This window comes from Strix aluco, chromosome 3, assembly GCF_031877795.1.
Source record: "Strix aluco isolate bStrAlu1 chromosome 3, bStrAlu1.hap1, whole genome shotgun sequence".
Classification (NCBI taxonomy): Eukaryota; Metazoa; Chordata; class Aves; order Strigiformes; family Strigidae; genus Strix; species Strix aluco.
In genome coordinates this window covers 38,597,967-38,613,010 of record NC_133933.1, presented here as the reverse complement: position 1 = coordinate 38,613,010, position 15,044 = coordinate 38,597,967, and the positions used below count along the sequence as shown (strand labels likewise).

General features: G+C 47.3%; 1 protein-coding gene across 2 annotated transcripts in view; it reads right to left on the bottom strand.

The window, feature by feature from the left end:
- Nucleotides 1-15,044, bottom strand: part of MDGA1 (MAM domain containing glycosylphosphatidylinositol anchor 1) — a 149,325-nt gene that overhangs the window by 72,122 nt on the left and 62,159 nt on the right. For both annotated transcript variants that reach the window (XR_012622446.1, XM_074818131.1), the window contains exons 6-8: nt 10,402-10,671; nt 9,667-9,996; nt 6,093-6,386 (exon numbers count right to left, since the gene is read on the bottom strand). Coding sequence is in view for 1 of the 2 variants with exons in the window: in XM_074818131.1 (XP_074674232.1) it covers nt 6,093-6,386; nt 9,667-9,996; nt 10,402-10,671 (894 nt within the window). In the remaining variant the exon portion in view is untranslated. The remainder of the gene's footprint in view (nt 1-6,092; nt 6,387-9,666; nt 9,997-10,401; nt 10,672-15,044) is intronic.

The following is a 15,044-nucleotide window of genomic DNA, read 5'->3' as shown; positions in this document are numbered from 1 at the left end:
TAGGGCCAACAAGTCCTAGACAAACAGGAGCCATCCTCTTTTCAGCTACATTTGGTATAACACCTCTTAAGACCCAATCTGAAACTGATGCAAGTGCTGTCACAGCCTTTGTCTGCCAGGCCCAATAGATGGTAATTGTTAAAACAAATCTGAGGCCAGCTAAGCCTCTGTGGTTGTTACTGTGCTCTGAACCGTGGCCATTTAGGTTTACAGCCACGCAGAGTAAAACTGATTCCTCCTTCAGCCTGTCCTTAGACTGACAACTCTAATTAGTTGTTAGCAGTCCAGGCATGGGGAAGCAGAGTGAACACCGTATCACTGAGGACAGGGCTATGTGCACAAACACAAGCTCTAAGCAACTTAATCCCAGACACAATAGTACAAGTGGAAAGTGTGTTGACTATCAGGAACAAAACTCTCTGCTCTTAACGAGGGAAGCAGGGGGTTTCTGTGTATTGATAGAAACACAGAAATAACATGTATACTTTCAGTTTAGCTACACAAACCTCTGAACAACAAATTAGGGGATAAACAGGGAGGATTGCCATCAAAGTGGAACCTAACAACCAGGTCAGGCTTTGTTCAGACTGGTGGTTCGAGGTCATGCCCATGACTACAAATGATTTTCTTCTTTTTGCTAGTGAAGGTCTCCAGGTCTGCAAACACTGAACTTGCAGAAGGCACTGTTTTCCTGTGGCTTTGAATACAGACACACCTTCGCCAGAACATCAGTTCATTCTTAAGCTTCTGGTGGTCTAAAACGAACCAGAACATCCCAGAGCTCTGGTTGGTAGGAGAGCCTGAGGTTTCCCTCTCTTGGGAGCAAGACCTGTAGCATGTAGAACAGCAATACTGAAGCATGAATGGAAGGGCAGGAAAGTCACAGCCACTGGATGGGTAGAAAAATCACCTTCTGCCCCCAGGTTAGCTCCTGAACTGTGCTCCTCAACTTGGAGGAGGGTGTCAGCATGAACTTCACTGATGAAAATAATAATAATAAAAAAAATTATAACAGTCACTATTAATAAATACACTCAGAATGAAACCAGTCAAGTCTAAAATTCTTAGCAGATGGTTCAATACTCTAGCTCACATGACCAAGCAGCAAGACAGATAAGCCAGCTCAGTCACAGGTATGGGTCAGCTCTGGCCACAGACAGTCTCATTTCTCTTAGACTCCCTTCACATAGGCAGGGAGAGCTGCAGGGAGCTCTCAGGAGCCAAAAGCCCAGTCCTAGCCACTTTATAGAAACATCTCCATGCCAAGAGCATGTCTCAAGAGTGCTTTTAACGGAGAAGTTAATATCCAAGCTTATGTTTCAGAGGGGGCAGGGCACCAGCAAAGAGCACTGACATTGAGCTATGGCTTCAACAGTTGATCGAAACAGTTTAATGCATTTCCATTTCCAGTTGCGTGGATCCAGCAATGCTTCTTACTTATTTACAGTATCACCCCCTCCCCTCCTCCCTGCTCTTCTGTTTGCTACATAGATAACAGGGGAAATTGATGCTGACTACTGCCCACCTGATGTACAGCATTGCTGATGGGTTCAGCAGGATTTTAAAGAGGAATGAGTCAACAACGTGTGACCAGGAATAACATTTGCCAGTGTGCAAGCTTGAATAGGAAAACATATCTGTGCCCACCTGAACATTAGTTTAAGTGACAAGGGCAACAGATGCCCCAGCAGGACGTATTCTGACTGCCTTCCAGGTCAGGGCAGAGCCAGACCTGCTGGTCACCAGCCCTATGGCAATGCCTATGTCTAGGACTATGCAATGGCTCCTGAAGTCCTGTTAACCACGTAACTGCCCCTCCAAAAAGAACGTCAGTCTACTTTCCTGCTTACACCTAATATTCATTATGCTTTGAAGATAAAGCAAAATAATCCACCTGCTGCTTAATAGGGCAAAACTCTATCTAAGGGCAATAAGTGTAATCCTTTGGAGATCAATCCCAGATGACTGTGGATTATTATTTTGGATCCAGAAGGGGCCAAATTCACAAGCCATGTTATTCCAGGGAAGGAGACACTCAGGTTAATTCCTTTTCTAGTCTTTCTTCCTGCCAACAGTTCCCCTGCTGTGTGGCCCCAAGATAAGAAACAGGATCATCTTTCAGACTTGACTATCTAAAACAAGGTCAGCTCCATGTAAACATCTCCTCTTCCTTCTTCCCTTCTTTCTCTGGGCACTTAGATACAGCAAGACTTCTGCCAAAGACAAAAATGGCACCAACAAAAGTCTGCTTATCCAATGATCAGAATTTGGTGAACTAATTAACATCTCTCAAGAAAGATGGGTGCTCTGCTACCAGGCTTTGGTGGTTACCCAAAGAGGGAGAACCCATTCAGGTGATCGAGCAAGGGCCTGAGACAACAAGTAGTGAGTGCTGTGAGGGAGGATGAGCCTATCTATGGGAAAATACTGGAGTAGATGTATCAAGGATCAGGTGTGATAAGACACGCAGGCTTGATCTGGACTTTGACTAAGCTGTCCAAGAGTTTATGACATGCTGTTCAAGACTGACAAAGTATCAAAACTGACACAATATCATTTAAGCAGGATAATGTTCTAGGATTGCAATTTACACCACACTGTTCTATGAGGCTCTAACAGAGTAAATGTAATATTCAGCATGAAAAGACAGTCATCTCAAAGGCCAGTTATAGCAACAGCTAGAGTTTAGAGTCACTACTAATCTTTGTAATTAATGGAAATGCTATTTTGACCAGGCTCTTAGGATACATGGCTAATATATTCTTTGCCATTTGTTATTATGTACTTGCTAAATTTGTATCTAGGTAGCATCCTCTCCACCGACCTACACATACACACTTTCTTTCCTCCTTCCATACATACTGGCTCAAATGACACTTTGTATTCCAAATGACACTTTGTATTCCAAAAACCAGTGCTGCACATTTTCAAGCCCAGTGTGTGTTTTACAGCCTTACAGTATCTCATCTACACAGGGTGACCCAGCCCTGATTTTAAACCCAACTCTGCAGAGGATTCATTTTTCTGCTGGGATTTTCTTGCGAGTGTACCTGGTCCTGAAAAAAGCCTTGACAACAGCATCAGCAATAGCACTGATATTATTAACAGCAGTGCTCTGCCCTTCCATTACTATTTTTATTTCAAGATTTCAAAGTGCTCTGTTTATTGTGCCCCACAAATCCTTGAAGAGATGGGTCAGTTTTATTCCTGTTTTGAAGATATGGAAAAAGATGATAAGACACTGCCACTCGAAGTGGCAGCCAGATTCTAAGTTCTGACAAGCCCGATCTGTCGCTGTAACCAGTATACAACATTTCTTCATCCTAACCGCAGAGCTATAAGGCTGCAAGGACTTTCATGAACTTATTAATCTTCCAAAGCTCTACAGTTCTGACCAAGATGTCCAGGGAACAGACCATCCAGCCTGTCAGAGAGCTGATGATAGACAATTACATCTCATAAGATAAAAGGAGAACAATTTCTGCTTGCAAAATACAAAAAATATTTGGGTTTCTTTTTTTGACAGCTGACTTGTTTTTGTCTTCTTATTCTCTTTCCACTACTGCAGTGCAGTTAGCAAAGCCTATTTCTTGGGCTAGTTTGTTACAATACAGCACTATATGCATGAGGGTGAGGGGAGAAAAAGAAAAGAAAAGAGAAACACAGAAACAGGTTCTGACATCTAATCAGATCTGCCGTATTGATTTTGCAACTTTAGCTTTGGAGAAAATCAGAGAAACAACCACATTATCACCCAGAATTCGCTCTTCCCTTGAGTGAGCCAGTTCAAAAGGAGCTCACGCCAACACATAAACAGGCACACCTGCATACACACACACGTGCATGCGTGCCCATGTGGATCCACACCCTACCTAAGCAGCTCTCCGTTGGGATGCACAGGCTGGGGGAGGCGGGGGAAGCGCTCATCACAGAGGCTGCAGGAGCCACACGATCCCCATTTCTGACAAGATGAGAATTCCGGAGCAAGCCACTGGTCTAATGAGCTACCCACGCTGGAGAGCAGCGTTTCAATTAACCACTGTGGCCACGGCACCCACCTCCTTCCAGCTGCGATTCTTGCCCTACTTTCTTGGTTTGCAGTTTGTTTTTCCTGCTGATGGAAGGAGCAAATTGACAGCCCTGAAACCAAAGCTGCCCGCTCAGGCACAGAACAGGCAGTGCCACCATAAGGCACTTCCACAGTTTCCAGGCAGGAGGAGACAGCTCAGGTGTACAAATGCTCAGTTCTGTCTACCCTTACTTGAAGCTGGGTGCTTACTGATGAAGGGATGAGGGCTGTTTAGGTGGGCTGCTGCATGGACCATGCCACCAGTACTTGGGCGAGATCACAATAAAGCATTGCTTGGCCTTGGGAAGAGCTATAGGAAGAGTATGTTGAGTTGTTCTTTACACAGAAGTTCATTACATCTTTGCCTTCTTGGGGGTCACATCAAAGGCTCTGCCCCAGAACCAGCTTGCTTGTGTGGGGAGTCATGCCCTCTCCCTCCAGCCCAAGATTCAGGGCTGTGATCACCCTCCAGACCACCCAGTAAACTCGACTTCAGCTCAGCACTGCTGCTCCCTCAGTGAGGACTGCACAGCTATCAAACACCAACACCAAGCTGGGAACACCAGCAGATCTGATGGTTCTTTGCTCCAGAGTGAGATTTTGTTGCATCTCCCATCAATCACCCTCTCTGCCGTGTCCTGCCATGCCCCATATGCCTGACCCAGCCTGCCTTCCAAAACAGCTTAAACCAAGACGCACATTTCCACCTTGCTTAAGGGAAGCTTCTCCACACATATTTACCTGCATGGAAATCTGCATACATTCCCCTGTCCCCATCCTGTAATCTAATTCCTGCCATGCTCCTAAATGGACAGAGAGAATTTTAGAAGGGGATCTTTGAATACTCAAAGTACTTGCAGGATTTCGCACACCTCCGTTATTGCTGTGCTCCCAGCAGCTCCTGTCTGTGAGTCTGGTTGGCTTCAGCAAGGTTATCCGCTCCGGTCTCACTTCTCTACTTCCCAGGGAGCAAGCCTGGGAGGAGTGTGGCAGCATGGCTAATGAGGGCTGCTGTGCTTTGCATGGAGGCTCGTCAGTCACAGTTCAGAGGCAGCGCACCCGGGTGCAAATTAACCTGCTCTCTATACATCCCACACCTGCCAGAGCTGTGCTGCTCAGAGGGCTCTGCAAGAGTTCATCAATTGCACTATCCCAATGAGATGAGGTCTGCAGGGAGGGCTACTCCTGCAGTTACAGCTCCTTCCAGACCAAGGCATTTTATCCAGCTGCCTTCTCCTGGTCTGATTCAAAGTCTTGAAAGAGAAAGCACAGACCCCCACTTGTCAAAACACAACAGCATGGGAGCTGAGCATGCACTGAGAAACCACTGCAGGGAAAGGGCGGAGACAGTCACCCAACATGGACACCAGCAGCATCCCTCCCTCTACATTCTCCTTTGTGCACAGATATCACCTTCAAGTGGAGCTGGGAGCATCACCCATCACTAAAATCACTCAATACACCACATGCTAAGAATCAGTTTTCTGTTACAGCTTTATTGCATGGAAACCACTTGGGAGTACGCAGTCCCTATTAGGGTCTGTCTAGCATTGCTTTTCAGGCAGAATGGTTCAGGCATGTCCAGAAATGAAAGCTGGGGTAACTAAGTTGAAGAAACAGTTGTGGGCTGGAAATGGTCTAATTAACATTCATTTGCTACATTTTGAGTGCTTGACTTCACAAACTTACTAACATACCCTAAACATATTTTGCACATATGTAATGCACACAAACACACACTTGGTGTTGTTCTGCACTCATCTGCTGATAGGGAAATAGAAAGCACTGTATACAAAACACACACAACATCTCCCCCTTCCACTTGCAACACGCTGGCCATACAGTATCCTGTCCTTAGTCTTGTGTAGCCAAGGCCAATTAAATATAAACTGTTCAAAGGTCCCCAGACAAGAGAGATGTGTCTGCTCAACCCAATAGGAAAGGTCAACCCTGCTTAGCCCACAGGCTTCTGCGTACACAGGCATTCAGACAGGCACTCCAGTACTGCATAGTTTATACTCACACTGCACGTTGAGCTGCACCAGGGCTTCCCGGGGTCTGATGTTAAAGCCATTGTACCTGGCTGTCTGACACTTATAGGTCCCGCTCATTTCTCGGCTCACACTCTCCAGGCGCAGCTTCCCATCATAAGTTTCCATTGTCATTGTCCCTGAGGGCATGGGGGTTTCCTTATCTACCCGGGACCAGATGATGGGTGGCTTGGGCTTCCCACGAACCTCACACTGCAGCTCAGCCCGGGAGCCCTCCCGGACAGTGATTGTGGACTGACCCTTAGGGACGCTGATGGTTGGTGGCACTAGAAGGGAGACAAGAAGGGAATTGTTTTACAGTGAGTTTCCAGCAAGCAAGGAATAGTCTTGAGATGCTTGTGTTCAAGTCACACCAACAGCCCTGAACTCCCAAGGTTTCCACTTGACACAGTGCAACCCCTATAGGAGCACACTGCCCATGTAAGTCATCCTACAGGGTCTGGAGCTGCAGAGCATCAAGGAAGATCCAACAACATATCCCAATGCCAACAGCAAGTACTATCTGTATTGGGACGTTCTCCCATCTCCCACCCCTCTGGTTGCAAAATTCTGTCCAGCAGCACGGCTAGCACAGAGGAACCCAAAGGCAAAAGCCTCTTTGATCCATTTCTCCACTTCTGGCCAGTGAATTTCTCAAACGGAACTGCAGTCTTTTGGCCAACAAATAGAAATCGTAACTGCCAAGGTATTTAGTTCCCTTATACAGGTCAGACTGAAACTAAGACTTATAGTATTAGTGCTTGTAGATTGCATTTCCAGCCTTATCAGACATCCAGGATCCCGGTTCACTCCTAAATCACAGCGAGGAGGCAGCTCTGCTAAGTGCTTTTGCTTACTTTACATTGAGATTCACAGTGCACTAGTTATCTTTGGGTCACTTGAGCAAGAGACGGGTCCCAGAAAGATCACTTCTGGCAATCTTTCCAGGCCAGGCTGGGAACAGCTCACCCAGCATAACTTCTGTCAAGCCAGGGCTAGAGCTGGAGGCACAGTAATGCGCAAGGAATATCCAGCTATCAACTGACAAAACTTTGCTGATAAACAAAAGAAATCCAATGACTACAGCTAAAGGGTGCAGAGGATTGGTAGGAAGAGGTTTGTTGTTCACATCCCCAACTCCACCAAGAACCAAGGAAGGGGAAGTTTGTGCTAAACCCCATGGAATATTGACATTTTATTTGTATTAGGCTTCAGAGTTAACAGTTCAACTGAGGTAAATAGGGCTGTAATCATCTTCTGAAAGCTCCTCTTTCAGCTCTTCCTGCAGACAGTGGCAACACTTGGATTGACACTTCCATAACTGTAAGGGCCACGTACTTTGTTTCCATTTAAATCAAAGTTTAGAACTACAGAGGCTGTAACAAGCTGGTCTGACAAATGTTAGCTCAATTCAACTCCAGCAAAGGAGAGTGTGCTACAGTAATTGCACACGTTACAGCCCACAGCTGCTTTCCAAGCAAATTTAGGATGGCTGCAGACCAGTTTCCCTCTGCAGTGACCTTCCTATGCAACAGGGAGGCCACGTTTTCAATTTGCAGGTCTCCTGTGGGCTAGGGAATCTCATCACACCCTGTCCCGCACAGCGTGAAAAGACGACAGCACTCTCAGTGCCCAGCACTGCCAGCAGCTGCTCACCCAGCGAGAGGCAATCTTCTCCATGGGGAAAAGCTGTAAATTGCATTTGAAGATTTTTTTTTAATTAAAGCTATCTCCTCAGAGCTGCTCGGTGGTGGCAGCCACCTCGGTGAGCTCAGGCTTCACTCAGCAGGGAAACATGGAGCCACCACTGCCACCCTCCTGCTCTAATCCTGCAGTCTGGGGAAAACCCGCTGGGTTTTTATGCGGGAACCACATGTCAGAGGTGGCTTGTGTCTGTTTGTGGAGATGCCACATGCTGGACAGCCTCAGCTGCTGCATGATGGGCTGCTCCAGTGGGGATGGCCATTTTCATTCCCTGGGTCATAAAGCAGTCCCCATGGCCCAGGTTGCCAAAGAGAGGCATCAAAATGCCCCAGGCTGCCCTCCTGTCCTTCCCCATCAGCAGCATCCACATGAGCACGTGGGGCTCACCCTCCACCAGCTGGGCCACAGCATGGGGCAACCTGCCACTGCAGACACCTCCTCTGAGGCAGCAGCCGGCTGGCACCTGGACCAACACCTGCAGCTACAGACACTGCACAGCTTTTTGGTGGGATTATCCAGGGTCTCCCAGCCCTTTGCCGCTTCTTACCCTTGCAGTTTTAAACACAAATGCACTCTGCCATCTAGTGATCTTGGGCAAAAAGCATTGCTCCTGGCGGCAGCAGCCACACAAGGTCGGGAGAGCCAGCTTTGCATCAGGATTGGGGGGTTCCCCAGGTTTTATTCCCTGCTGGCACAATGGGGATGGTGTTTGCTGGCACAGAGAGCGCCCTATTTGCCAGGGGTGCCAGCAGGAGGGAAGCACCACCCTTTGGTGTTTAGTAGGTCCATGGCACGGTCACGTCTTGGTCTCCAGGCTGCTAATGAGCACTGGGCACAGTCCCATTGGGAACAGGCTGGCCCCAGCATTTCTGCTGGGAGACGGGGCTTCCTAAAGCAACAAAAGCAGTCACAGCACCTTCTGCTGGGGGGCTGAAGTGAGCAATGTCCAGAATCAAGACTGGGATCAGCCTGACCAATGGATCCAGCGCAACCAGGGACCGAGAAGAAACTTTACATGAAGGTTCAGGGCAAAATCTTTAGGCAGCTGGCCCCCTCAGGAGTCCTCACCAGATCACTAGCCTAATGCTGCTTTGTGCCATACCCTCAAGGTCCTGGAAAGGCAGCAAGATGACACGGATGTAATGGAGAGCAGAGCTGGACCCATCACTTCCCCAGAAACAAAAAGACAGCCATGAAATCCTGCATTTCAGTCCCCAAGGTGACGGACAAGCACACTTACGGATTAGTCCTGTCCTCACCAAGCCATGGAGTGAAGCTTTGACCCTGATTTTATAGGGGGGAGGCATTTATAACACTTGGACTCCTACTGAGAGTGACCAAGACAGACTACAATTGTAATCCAGTAAACATTAAAGCTCTTCACATAAATTGCTATGGCAGATGATACCAGTCTCCCAGCCACAGCTCTGTAAAAAGGGACACTCTTCATAAGCAATGTCAAAGAGAGGAAAGAGCAGCTTTCTCTTTTACTTCCTTCTAAGCAAAGGGACATTTGAAATTTGGTGAAATAACATCCCCTCTTTCTTTCTTCACAATTTGGAGGCTTCTTTAAATAATCATACCCTAAACCTGTCTGTAGCTTTGACTGGACTGCACTTTGGACTTTTCATAGGGAGAAAACATAAAGGAAGATCTGCTCAGTGCACAACAAATCCAGCAGAGAATCTTTAACTATTACCCATCTCCAGTCTCAGCCAAATGCTTGCCTGAGGATGTGACACCTTTTCCCACTAGGATTCAAGACACCCATGTGAAGTTCTTCAAAGAAGCCAGAGGGATGGGGGGACAGCTAGTGATGCCAACCACTCTCTTGGGGTCCCCAGCTGCCACAGAGAGGCTCACCTGTTTCTGAGGAGATGTTCACCTCTACACTGAGGTCAGGAATGGGTGCGCCCTGGAAGGTAGCCACACACAGGTAGGTGCCGTAATCACTGAACCTCAGGTCAATAATCTCCAAGCTGCAGGTCACAGGTGGGAGCTCAGGGTCATTCCTGGTGATGAGCAACCGGTCTGAGAACCTGGCTGGTTTCCCATTCTTGTACCAGGAATAGACAACCTTCTCCTGGGGGACAGCATCCACATGGCAAGAGAGCTTCAAGTCCTGCCCTAACTGGATGGTCTCACTCTCTTTGATCACATCAGGGGTGATTTGGAACGTGGCATTCTTCATGGCTGGGACAAACACAAGTGCAAAACTGGTTAGGGACAGCAAAGTGTCTTGCATGGGACAGGACAACATGCTCCTCTTTGCTCCTCAGGAAAGCAACACCTCCATGCAAAACATGGCTCAAGACCTCCCCCAGTTACGCTCCCATAATAGATCCCCAGGGCCTCGTATCTGGCAGCCTGTGATCATTCTCTAGTCCAGGACAGTGCTACAGTCCGGGATGAGGCTGCAAGCAGTGCTAGCACAGCTGCTGGTCTGGGAACAAAAAAACTTGCACAGCAGCTTTTCCAGAATACTAATCTCTGCTAAGTATCATATTTGCCCTCAGCTGTACAAGAACATCCAGGAGAAATGCAAATCTAGCCCCTCCACCCTGAAAACCCATGCTCTGAAATAAAAGAGCAACTTACACCGCACCAGCAGGTTCACTGTCTTCTTTGCTGGGTTTCCCACGTTGTTGATGGCCGTGCAATTGTAGTAGCCTGAGTCCTCCACGTGGATCCTCCAGATAGTGAGGTTGCCTCCTTGCACAAGGCTGTTGGGAGGCATTGGGCTAGGAGAGTGAGACCAAACCACCTCTGGCTGTGGGTCACCTCCCGTCAGAGAGCACTGCATAGTGATGTTGTCACCAGGGTTGACCACCAGTGTCTCATTGACAGACAGCTTCAGAGCAGGTGGTGCTGGAAGAGTACAAACAGGAGCTTGAAAAAGACCCACCCACTTGACTGTGCACAGCTTCATACTTCCTAGGATTTGTTCTTGAAGATGGCTAGTCTGAGTAGGGAGAACTGGAGGGATCCATGAATTCATTACAAATACAAGGTGTTTGTGAACCTAAAGTATTATCATTACCATGTCTTTGACTTAGAGCACCCTGCTCTGTTATTGTTAGGAAACACTGCAGGCAGGACCTCACACTGCACCAGAATGGAGGTCACATCTGAAACACTCCACCACTGGTGCTTAGGATTGTGGCACAAGCTAGGTATAATATTTTAGCAGTGTTTAGTGCAGGTTCTTTAGGCTTAGGACTCAGGTCAGAAAAGCTTGATGAACCTCCTTTACACAGGTAGGAGTGGCAACCAGACAAAATTCAGCAGCAGAAAACCCAAGGCTAGAGGCTTCTTGACTCCTGATGCAAACAACTGCAGCAAGGCAGAAGGGCAATGGAAAGCCGCTGTGGCTCCGCATTACTTACTTGCACTGCACACAGCCCACTCCCCTGCAGACCCCACAGTGCCTTCTGTTCTCCCTGGATGGAACTCCCCTGACTCTAGGGAGGCCCTGCAGAAGCATCACTGGAGAAAAGGCTCAACTGGTAGCTCCTACTAGAGAACCTGTATCTCCTTTGCTGCAACACTATTGTATGATTCACAGTTACTCTGCTTTATGCCTTGGTTAGAAACAGTACACTGGACTGAGCTCTGAGAAAGAAAGGGAAAAAAAAAAGGCAGGAGAACAAGAGATGTATTGTCATAAGGCATGGGAAACTGCAACCATGGATTGAGCTTAGCATATCAGGACCTGATCCAAAGCATGCTGGGAAGCTCACTGGGATGTCAGTGTTTGCTGGATGGTTCTCATAATCCCGAGGGAAGGTCAGGAAGAACACCAGGTGCATGCCCAGTCACAGCCTGCTCCTTCTGCCTGACCACCAGAGCTCTCCACTCGGATGGTGAGGTGAAGGACAAAGGACAGGCTGAGAGGATCCTGTTTGAATCCAACAGCTGTTTGTGTTTGAGGACAGTTGGGATTAAACCACTTGTCCCATAAAGAGATGCCACCCCAAGAAGGGGCTTTGGGAAGGTCTACCATTAAGAAAGGACCTCAGCTATCCCATGATATGCCTCTCCATCTCTCACACCCAACTAGATGTCTTTGAGAGGCAAAATCTTTGACAGGCAGCTGGCCCTTGCAGCTCAGAGGACCAGGACCTGTCTGCACCATAACAGACCATGAACAGCAGCTCTGCACCTGCTCTTAACCTCCTTCACCTCCACAGGTGTCAAATACACTTCTCTATAGATGTGGGGGCTATAGACCAAGTCACAGGGATTGTCTTTCATGCATAGCTGAACAACTGGGACTGATCCAAAATGTCTAGACAACCTCTCCTTTGAATACCCTAGTACCTGTTTTGGTTTATTTTATTTCTGTACTTTTTTCACTACATCCTCCCTCCAAGAACTGATTCAAAAAACTTCCCTTTGTATTCTTTATCTCATCCCATGAAAATCCTTTTAAAAGCCCTTGTCAGCACCATCACTAGCTCCATCCAGACAGAGCTGAGAAAGTAGCAGTCCCCAGCACAAAGGCGGGGAGTATGTTTTAAGTAACAGCCATAATAATGCAGAATAAGACATTGTTCCATATTCATGAAGCCTGATTTAACAGCATCATTATTTCTGCCTCTTCCCTCCCTGGACCCTGCGTTAATGAGCTGTGCTGGATTTGTGTTGGATCTCTGAATTACAGCCCATACAAACAAGGCGAGGAGGGCTGCTCTCTCCTCAGCACCAGTGCTGTAATTTAGCAGTGCAACTACTGCCATGCTGGGATATTACTTTGGTGCACTGAATCAAATATCCTCTCTCTGGCCACAGCGCCTGTTGTTTGTGCCAGAGGTGGCCTAAGGAGGAAGGTGGCTCCTCTGCCACCTGCACTGTTCATTTTGAGGCCAGTGGTTGGAGTCCTTGAATTTCATGAGGCCACAACCTGCACTCAGAGCCTCTGACAGGTGTCTCTGCTGGAGTCTTGGAAACAGTGTGCAAGGGTTAATGTGCACTAATTGCCAAAGGAAGGATTTGTATGTCCTCTCCAAGCTCCAGGTGGTTTCACAAGACACTATGAAGCCCAGGAACACAATAGCTCAACTCACCATGGTCAGGCAGGACACATTTCTGCCACTTACAGGCTGTCAGCTGAGTGTAGCTGACATCAAATAGCTGTTCCTGCCCTCTGACATTGAACCGGTCTCAGGTTCACATGGCGCGGCCAAACTGACAGATGAACCATCTTGCCTGGGAATCTCCACCCATCCCTGTCAGAGCCAGAGAAAGGCTGAGACCAGCTTATGTCCAGAGAGAAGATGTCAGAGCCGGGGAGCACAAACCAGAGATCCTGCAGACTCCGGTTAAGGTTTAGGGCTCTTGCAGTGTTTGATGTGCACATCTCTGATCAACACTCATCTTGCCCAGTTCTGGGCAAGGCAACATGGAAAAAAAGTGACATGCTGGTGCAAACACTGCCTCAGAGCAGGTTGTGTTTGCATGAAAAAGGGAGGTAGGGAAACTGCAAAGCTGCCACCGGCTCAACTCCAGGCAGCAAGCTCTCATGATGTGCCCCAGAATGGAGCCCTGGCTGTGGCAGCCTGCATGGGCTCCCACTCCCACTCCTGTCAGCAGACAGTGGTTAACATACTGCAGACATTGTTATGCAGGAGATGAATCTCATTTATTTGTAACCTGTGGCAATTCCTTTTGTTCTTGGCTCAGAAAACCTGCTGGCGGAGTCTGCCGAGCAGCAAGGGGACCATTAAAAACAAAGAGTCGCTTTCAATTCCCTTTGAAGTCCAATTTGCTGCAGTAAAACTGCAGGAGAATTAACCTGCTGGGCTGCTTAATTTTGCAGAAATCGAGGAAAGGGAAAACAACAGCCTCACCCTGCTGGAGCAGGTGATGACAGCCAGGTGCTGAGCTGGTCCTGTGGCTCTGCAGACCCAACCAAAAGCCACACTAAAGCAGCAGGACAGAGGAAGAACAGGGGAAACCTCTTTCCCATTAAGGTTGCAGACCAAGAACCCATCCCATCCTGCAAGGGCCAAGCTGCTGACACAGAGCTTGGGAGAATCACATCTCCTTGCTGGAGACTACAATCTGCCCAAAGGCCACTGCCAGAGGAGCCAAGGTGAGCCAGCTGAGGAACAGCAAACGAACTGGGAAGAGAAGATTCCTTTGACCTGACATGACCTGACCCAACAATTCCCCTCAAGGTCTGTAGTTCTTGGGTCTATAAATATTTAAGAGATTGATTTCCATGCACCTCCACACCCTTTGGGCTGCCCTCAGTTGCAAAGGTGAAGGCAATCCTGTGCAAAGCTGCTCAGGATTCTGGGCACAGCCAAGGCTATGGAGGTTGCTAAAGCATGAGAGAGAAAGAAAAGACATATGCAAAAAAGGAGAGAATGAAAGATTTTTCTTTAAATATTTTCTCATCTACAAACAATACTATCTACAGGGCAAGTAAGCCAGATAATACTTCATGTTAAATATACTTGTGCTATTTAACACAAACCCTGCTCACACCACAATGCCAGCTTCATTTTCACCGCCAGCTTTTAATACAATTTGCTAGGAACACATTTTCCATGGCCCCTTTGTGCTTTTAGTGTCAGGCTCCACTGTAACTACATATAAATATGCATCTGTAACTAAAAAACAGGAAAGAAGAACTAGATGTATGTGCTACATGGTCCAGGTTCATAGCCTAGGTATATGCTTAAGAAGTTGGTGTAAATTCAGCCATATCAGGCTTCTGATCTGGCTACAACCTGAAAATACATTTTCACCATTCACTCAGGAAAGGGGCTAGACTGAAATGAAGGGTAGTTTCCCTGTGCTTGGGCTGGCAGGGGGCAGTGAATATGAAGAGAAATTTGATTTTCTAACTCTTCAAAGGTAAAGACACAACAGAGAAGAGCAGCTGTATGAGATCCCTTTTCTCATCATGAGCACAAAAATAGGTTTTTAAAGGGAATATTCCAGCATTTGCTACAGTCTCATCCTGAGAGAAATTCAGGCAGTGGTGCGAGTTACTTGAGACGTGTTCAGAGATCTTACTACATAGAGAATATTTTTTTCTGACATTAGCTATAGTTCACTTTCTTAAGCTCATTACTTTTCCTCTTTCTACATAAAATGATGCAACTGTTGTTCAGCACGCTGGGCTCAAGTCAGATCAATAAACATAATTTATACAGTATCAACAATATCCTATCAACAGTTGGCAACATCAAAAGAGTTCTGTTTCCAGTGCACAAAGATGACACAAGGGA